The sequence below is a fragment of the Acipenser ruthenus genome, chromosome 28 (genome assembly GCF_902713425.1).
Source record: "Acipenser ruthenus chromosome 28, fAciRut3.2 maternal haplotype, whole genome shotgun sequence".
Taxonomy (NCBI): domain Eukaryota; kingdom Metazoa; phylum Chordata; class Actinopteri; order Acipenseriformes; family Acipenseridae; genus Acipenser; species Acipenser ruthenus.
This window is the reverse complement of record NC_081216.1, coordinates 2,186,744-2,194,986: the sequence shown is the minus strand read 5'-3', so window position 1 is coordinate 2,194,986 and position 8,243 is coordinate 2,186,744. Positions and strand designations below refer to the sequence as shown.

The 8,243-nt window shown below is 39.3% G+C and overlaps 1 protein-coding gene across 3 annotated transcripts; it reads left to right on the top strand.

The window, feature by feature from the left end:
* The first annotated feature begins 613 nt into the window (after positions 1-613).
* Positions 614-5,107, top strand: LOC117434828 (uncharacterized). 3 transcript variants are annotated; one of them, XM_034057494.3, is made up of 7 exons: positions 614-1,346; positions 1,445-1,564; positions 2,356-2,415; positions 2,535-2,640; positions 3,185-3,420; positions 3,772-3,994; positions 4,424-5,107. In XM_034057494.3, the coding sequence occupies exons 1-7, from the start codon at positions 1,248-1,250 to the stop codon at positions 4,549-4,551; spliced, it is 972 nt and encodes a 323-aa protein (XP_033913385.1). In that variant the 5' UTR covers positions 614-1,247; the 3' UTR covers positions 4,552-5,107. The 3 variants fall into 3 exon arrangements, with proteins under 3 accessions (XP_033913385.1, XP_033913386.1, XP_033913387.1); XM_034057495.3 differs by having other exon boundaries at positions 622-1,346; positions 1,463-1,564; XM_034057496.3 differs by having other exon boundaries at positions 626-1,346; positions 3,772-3,958.
* The last annotated feature ends 3,136 nt before the right edge of the window (positions 5,108-8,243 follow it).

Here is an 8,243-nt window from a genome sequence, read left to right as displayed (position 1 = left end):
AAGCTGGTTTCTAATTGACAATCGCTGCAACACCTGATGAACGCCTTGTTTCATGTTTTGTTTTAATAAATAATAAAAGGTTTTTAAAGCAAAATGGAAGAGGTATCTGCATATAATTACTAGCGGTCAAGTCTGAAAGAAGAGATTTTCGGCTGTGCGACGGACCTTGTCTCTGTGACTGCTGTTAATTATTTTTCAGCTCTGCAGAGACATTAATATATAAAGTGCCTTATGGTCAGCACCTCTTTTTTGTTTTTGGAAAAAGCTGGGCGTGTGCGTGCATGTGTATTTATTTATATACACCACACAGGTAACTATAAATATATATATATATATATATATATATATATATATATATATATATATATATATTTTTTTTTACATTTTCGTCAGAGAGATTAAATGACTGCAGATGAGGCAAAACTAGCAACGAAAGGGATTCAATTCTAATTACAGCGCCGCTGTGCTTATAGCGGCATTTACAAAGTATCGCTGTGATAAAGATAGCTGATGTTTGCTTTGTTTGCATATGATGCAGTTTTGTTAGCATGAAAAAAAAACAAAAAAAACAATAGCGGAATCGGTATGTTTTTTTTTTCTGTTGTTATTTGGTACTTTTTAAAATCCACATAACGATAGCAGCTGCAGGAAAGGAAGGAGCTATTTTGGGTAGTTTCTTATTCATTTGATTCTGTTAAAAATGTTCTGAAAAAGCTGTGTTTGCATCATAACAGGCCCCAAAGATCTCCCTCTCACAAACTCTTGTTTTTTTACATTATTTCTGCTTTTCAATCCGCATTAGAACTATTCGTTTTTGTTGAAGTCTTTCTTCGGCTTGGCTAGGAACACAGTGTATTTCTCTCTCTGTAAAGCTGCTTGCCTTTTTTTCTTTCTCTTTGTTTTTTGTTTTGTTTTACGGCCTGATTCTGTGCAGCGTAGCTCGTTTTACGATCCTAGGTGCTGAATTGTATGCTGTTCATAGTCCGTTCTCTTTAATTTCAAAGCTTGGGAACTGCTTAAGAGCCTTTCTTTCACACAGCTCTGCAGGGCTGTAAGTAGGGCAAAGCGAGACAAATACACTTTTCCCCTCTCTTCTGTGAACCGCATTCACGAGCCTGTCACTACCACAGCAGAAGCAGTAAAGGTCACAGACTTTGTCTGGAGCATAACCCGTGCAATATGCAGCAGCAGCAGCAGCAGCAGCAACGGCAGACGGCTCTCCTGCGCAGAAAAATAATGGGAAAGGAATGAGGAGGAAAACAAAGGCAAAACGAGTTCTCGACCCTGGAAATGAAGAAGAAAAACAACAAGACGAGGAAGAAGGAGGAGAAGAAGAAGGAACAGAGGTAAGCGCCATTGCAATGTTGTCAGGTTTTCTACCCCTTTTTTTATTTTTTAATTTGCCGTTTTTATTGTGTCACGAGGACAGATTGCAATTAAACAGGGCTTGACTGTTTTACAGCACGGGCTGCAGCTGAAGAGAAGGAAAAAAATGCAGGCTGCCAGGGGGAAAGCAGACAGAAATTCACCATCAGCCGTCGGCCTCCACAAGCCCAGAATGGGGGTCTGTACTGACAGGGTTTTTTTTTTCTGTTTTCTTTTTGCAAAACAAAGAAAGTAAAAAGCCTGGGTTGGTGGTTTAAAAATAAATAAATAAATAACGTATTTGCTGTACGGTTCTGTTTGCGCATTCTGTAGCAGCACGTTATTGTGATAAAATAATTGGTTTTTATTCAGCCTAAATGTGTTCGTGGTAGGCCCTGCTTTTCCTTCAGTAAATGGAAAATGTGTGTTGTTTTTCAATGTAGTAATTGTATGGTACCTTGTGTTTAAGACTTTAAGTATTGTTTTGTTTTTTGAGACAGAAAGTGTCTTGTTGTACACACACACAAACACACACACACACACACAGATATATATATATATATATATATATATATATATATATATGTTATTGTTATATATGAACTGTTATTGTTAAAACACTTGCCACATGTAGCACATCCTTTGGTGTAAACAGGTAGTCCCTTACATGACATGAGTAATTTCGTATGCAAACAGAGTCCTCAATTTGTATTTTATAATGCATAGTTTGAGTCGATGGCTCGTAGGTGCTTGGTTGGCAGGTGTTTCCCATGGAACATTCAGATAAATGATGACCCCAATGGGTCATTCTCTGGAACACACTTTGCTGCATATTTTGACCCCCAAATTCCCTGAAGAAATTCGAGTCAGTAAAACACTGTGGAATGTTTGAGTATCCCTCTGGAAAAGTATTTCATTTGAACTTTTTGCCTAAAATACCAAATATTAATGATGATCTTTATTTTTCTGTTTCTTTTATTTTGTACATAGGCATTCGATTTAGAAATAAACAATATGGATAATGTATCTGATTGCAACTCCACAAGAGAGGTAACCTGCGACTTTTCACAAATACACTGCCGCCTTTTAAAAACTAAAATAAAGAAATACGCCGACAAGCAGTTGGGTCACGTTTTGTTTCTTTTCTTTTCTTTTCTTGCTGTTTACAGGAATCTGATTACCTGCTCTCAAGGTCTAAATCCGAACTAATCGCAATGGTTCTGTGCATGCAAAGGGAAATGGAGGGTTTGAGAGAACAAATACGGTGCCTCACAGGTAAACACACACATAGCCCCATAAGTGCCCTCTAGGTATTCCAATTCTTGTTCAGACTTGCTTTGTATAGACATTTAAAGCTCTCTTATGGCCTCAAGAAAGCTCTCAAACATGCCTAGACTAAGTACAGCTGATACAACAGAGTATAACCTGCCCCCCTCCCACTGCAAGCCCCCAGTGGTTGCAAGAAACAGCACATTGGTTCCATGTGGTACTCCTAACTGAAATGTTTCTGACATCAGGACAGAGTGTTGCAGTGGGGACAGGTTAACGGTTACACTCTGGGAGAACCAGCTGTACTTAGAGAGACACGTTTGAAAATCACAGGGCTGCTTTTAAACTCTTATAAAGACTGAAACAGAAAATAAATCAAAGAAGATAAAAAAAAGAAACGCAAAAAAAAAAAAAAACTCTTCGACTACTGAGCGCGTAACAGTTTCGGAAGGTTGGTTACGCGATATTGCGATGTTTCATTCAGACCCGTACTTTGAAAAGTTCCTCTTTAACTTCCTAAGCGTATTTCTACCACCTGTCTCTTTGAAAGCTTGTGGGAAGCTAGCCCGAAACATCGAGGCTCTGATCGAGAAAACTCAAACCTGGGCGAGCGGCGACGACAGCATGCCTGCTGCTCTCGACATGCAGGGTGTTCAAACGGGCGGTCAGCAGGCACTCACTCCGGCCGCGACTCCAGCCGCTGCAGTGGTCCAGCAGGCCTCTCCGAGAGAAGGGATTCTGACAGAGCCAGAGTCGCAGAGGAAAAGGCTGTACGTTCTCCCTGAGGTACGGGCAGAGGATCTGAATTTTTATTTGAGGTTTATTTGAGGGTTTAAAGAAAATAAGGCTACTGCGTTTTGATTGTTTGAAATCTTCTTGAAGACTACTTGTTAAATCACCTCTTGCGAATATATTATATTATATATATATTTATTTGGTTACAGGGCAGTACAGGGTTACAATGCAAAATCAATATATTGGGATATACACAAAAGGTTTAAATGATGAAAAAAATATAGATTTCAGGACGTTTCGGACAAAAGCCCATCTTCAGCTGTGTAGAAAGAAAAGTAAAAATCTATATATATATAACAAAGAAAATCCCAACGCTTTCTTTCTTTCGAAATGTTCTTTTAGTATATAACGCAGGACCTTCTAGACAACTGCAACACCACTGCGACAGCTCAGAAACTGACCAATGACCTCCTGCGAGGGCTGTACGAGAGGGAGTGCCTGGCGTCTCACTCCATCTCCGGAATCGTTTACAACAAAAAGGGAAGCCCCAAGCCAGCCCTCCCGGCAGACGAGGTCCAGACCGTATTAAGTGAGCCCATATCACTTCTAATGAGCAGCAAGCTTGGTGGGTCACCAGCACACAGGCCCACGTGCGAAAGCATGACGGTTCTGTTTCAGTGATCTGGAGGTCTAGATTGACCTCCAAATTAATCCCATTTAGTCACGTTTGTGCTAACTTTATCTAGACCATTCAGGATTTTCAAGACTTTAATCAAGTTTCCCTTCTTTTTTTTCTAGTCTGAAGTAATGACATTTTTTTGTTAACCTGCCCTCCTAGCTCATTCCATCCTGGGATCAGCCTAATTCTTGTGTACCTTTTCAAGTGCATTAACATCTATTGATAGTGGACACAATAGTCTAGGTGAGGGGGCGGTCTAGCAATATCTAACATCCCTACACCTGTATTCCATGCTTTTTACCAAATGTTTGCTTTAATGCTGCATACAGCAATTCATGTTTTGTTTTTTTTTTCATTTTAAAAATGTGTTTACAGGAACAGTGCAGCATTTTTTCCCCGGAAAGACTGACGCCGAGATTAAAGGCTACATCAGGCAGAAACTGCAAAACGAAGCCAAGAGGCTGAGAAGAAAACCACAGCCTCCTGAAATCAAGGACAGCTGAGCACCTCTGTCAAGGAAGAATTCTCCAGAGACCTGTGTCTTGATATCAGCCCGGCATACCGCAGGGTAGACTTGCTGTATTAAAGAGAACAAGCAAAGGGAATATCTAGGATATATATATAAATATATATATGGGCACATTTTGTGTATTTCTCAAAAGGTTGACGGCAGGATTACATTTTCCCTCTTGACATTTAACTTCAAGTTACAAAATGTAAAATAAAATGACACGTGTAATAAATGATGCCACAAAAGCAGAGATTGATCGAGAGCAGAGACGGCAACTGACCCAGCTCACACGCTACCAAGACACCATCGCTGCATCCTTCCAGGTTCGGCTAGCGCACAGCTTTCATGATCACTGACATATAAATACAGAGCCATTAGCATCCAGTTTCTACCCCAGATTTCACGGGGGTATTTGGGAGTATTCATCCCGTCACCCCACTACTGAACAATTTAAGGTATAAGGAATTATTATTTTTTTTTTTTAATAAACACAGGAAAATGCATCAATAAGTAAAGATTGTTTTAATAAAAAAAAATAATAAAACTTACTTAGTGGCTACCGTGGATTCCTTTCAGTATGATCTTTGAAGTTTTGCTTCTGATGTTGATTGTATGATAAAGTCTCCTGCTGTTTTAATTGGACACACTGTTCCACACTGCTGTTTAACCTGCTAAAAAAAAAAAAATTAATAAACAAGATTTGAAAATGTCTGGGGTTTTATCATGAATGAAAACCTTACTTTTTTGTTTTTTTAAAGGGTTCATCGTGAAATTCACCTCCTTTGGGGCCAGTGCATACCGGTGTAGTGTTAGAAAAGTGGTACATCGTCAGAATGTGGTACGTGCACCAAAACGTGACCCGTGTAATGTCAGAAAGTGATAGGTCAAGTTGAAAGTGATGCGCTGTCAGATTTTGGTACAGGTGCAATCAATTGCGATCTGATGGTACATTTACCATTAATTCTACTTTTTTTTTTTTTATATTAACAATGATGTAAAAGACTGGAAAATATGATAAAGTGAATTCAAAACATTTGTAAAAGACCGAAAACAGCATAACGTACGAGATTTGAATGGGCGCTTACCTGCTTTCTTAGCGGAAGTTGTTTAAGCATTGTTTAGGCATGCGCGAGCACACTTCACTGGACGAGCAGAGAGAAAAAATAATGATATGACAAATAAAATAAATAAAAATAACATGACAACGATGTTTTAATCAGTCTATCAGTCCGTGTTGCATTGTTATTTAGATTTATGTTATTTAAATGAAAATCCACTTTTCAGCATTGGAGGTATAAAAAATAACATAAATTGACGACAAAACAAACAAACAAAACACACAAAAAAAGTATATTTCGGCTGAGGATCGTGTCAATACATTTTCCAAAGAAACTTTACATGCAGATGGAGGTAGATTGCTTTGCACATCTTGCAATGTGCCTGTAATGTATTTAAATCTCAAAAACGTTTATTTAACTTACACGCGTCAGGTATACAAACTCTTGTATCTCGACAATTTGAAACTACCCATCAAACTCGCCACGCCTCCTTCCTGAGTCCAAAGTCATTTTGATTTTTTTTTAGAAACAAATACGACCGATCGCTATTTAGCTTCAGAATCACACGTTAAACGAAAGGCTACTACAGAGGCTGCTGAACATCACGTAAAACAAACAAGAGCTTTCAGAAAACAAACGTAAATATAAGCGCAGTCGGTTGTAGCCAAGTTCAGTCCTACATGTACGATCTAGCACAGCCACCTCGCTTCAAACAACCTGCTGCTTTCTTTTTAAACGCAGTTAGAATTTTAGACTCAAATTAGACACGTTTTCTTTCTTTTGACCATGCAATAATACCAACGCGCTGCATGTATGGCCTAATGTTAAGGAATGCCAGATGCCCTCGAGGGTAACCCAGTTTTGGGACTGTTTCTAATCGATTTTCACATCTGTATAACTTTGGCAAAGCTTTGCCTTACCCTTCCAAACAATTCAGGGGATGCAGAACGTGCAGTCTCAATGTATTGGCAGGTCTTCACACCACACAGACAGTGAACGCCAACTGCTGGGGGACGCTGCATGCGTGCCTTCAGGAAATGACAGAGCACTCCCTTGTGGTAAGGAAGCAAGTACCACTATTTGTAAGCTTTCATAGTGCTCTGAAATATTATCTACTGAGGTTGATTTAACTTTTAAACAGGTCTTGCGAAATCTTCATTTTATTCCATAACCTACCCAGGGAAACTATGTCAATTCTCAGCAATTTAAGTAGACTCCTGGTTATAAGAGATGACTGCAGTACTTTTTTTTTGTTTATTAACTTTTCGTTTCTGCTTAACAAGGTGTCCAAGCCCCTTTCACACTGGCACTCCTACCCGTTTCACAATCCCGCGCAGTGTGAAACCACGTACCTGAGCCATACCCGGGTTGACCCGGGTCTAAGCGACCCACCTCAGGATGTGGGTCGACACGCTTTGACCCGGGTAGAGCGAGACAAAATGCATGACGGGCCGTTCTGTAAGCCCACGAAATGACAAACAGCCACGCCTGCGCGAAGGCTTCACTTCCGCAAGGAACGTTTCTGTTTATTCTGTTTAGCCATGTTTTTGTTAATTGAGACTCACACTGAGCCAGATTGCAGCAGGGACGAAGAAACATTTGCTCTAATCAACATTTAAGAAACAAACAGACAAACAAAGAGAGACAGAAAGATAGAAAATGTCATATTTTCGAATGCCTATAAACATTCTGGAAAAATTAAAGATTCCTATAATATATATATATATATATATATATATATATATATATATATATATATATATATATATATTCTTAGTGAAGATGTCATTTAACACAAACAAAAGGTAGTTTTTCTGGTGATGAAAGAAAGAAAGAAAGAAAGAAAGAAAGAAAGAAAGAAAAAGAAAATAAAGTCACAGATACAACAGTAACCAGTGGAAAGAGGCACTTCATAATCACACAGTACCTGAAAGGTTAAAAATAATTATAGGGAATCAAAGGTTTATTCGGATTTTAGCCAAATGCAATCCGAGACGTCAATAGGAGGCTCGGAGTGTGTGATCAATGTTTGGTGTTACGCCAGTGCAAAACCAAGGGGGTTATCATAATAATAATAATAACAATAATATCTTTATATAGCACCTTTCATAGTGGACCACTATCACAAAGTGCTTTACAGAGGCAGGCTGTGAACTATATGCAGAGTCACTTACAATAGGACATTCACAAGGAGGTTAAGTGACTTGCTCAGGTTCACACACAGTGAGTCAGTCAGTGGCAGAGGTGGGATTTGAACTGGTGACCTTCTGGTTACAAGCCCTGGACTTTAACCACTGGACCACACTGCCTCCTGTAACAAACACTACCAGGAAGTACCACAGAATTTGTAAAACCTGACAAAAATGCTTAAAACGGACATTTAAAAAAGCAAAGTGACTAAGACTGGAAAAACAGAAGTTTATTCTAGATTTATTATAATAACATGATGTTGGCGGCAAATACACTGGAATAGAGAGAGAGAGAGAGAGAGAGGGCAGTGGTGGGAGGGAGGTGCTGGAGATGCAAAGCAAGACTCAATGCCACTCATTTACTTTGATTTCCCCTTTGGGGGTCACATCTGTGGCCTCTGACCCCTGCAGACCCTGAAATGTCAATTTCCTTTATG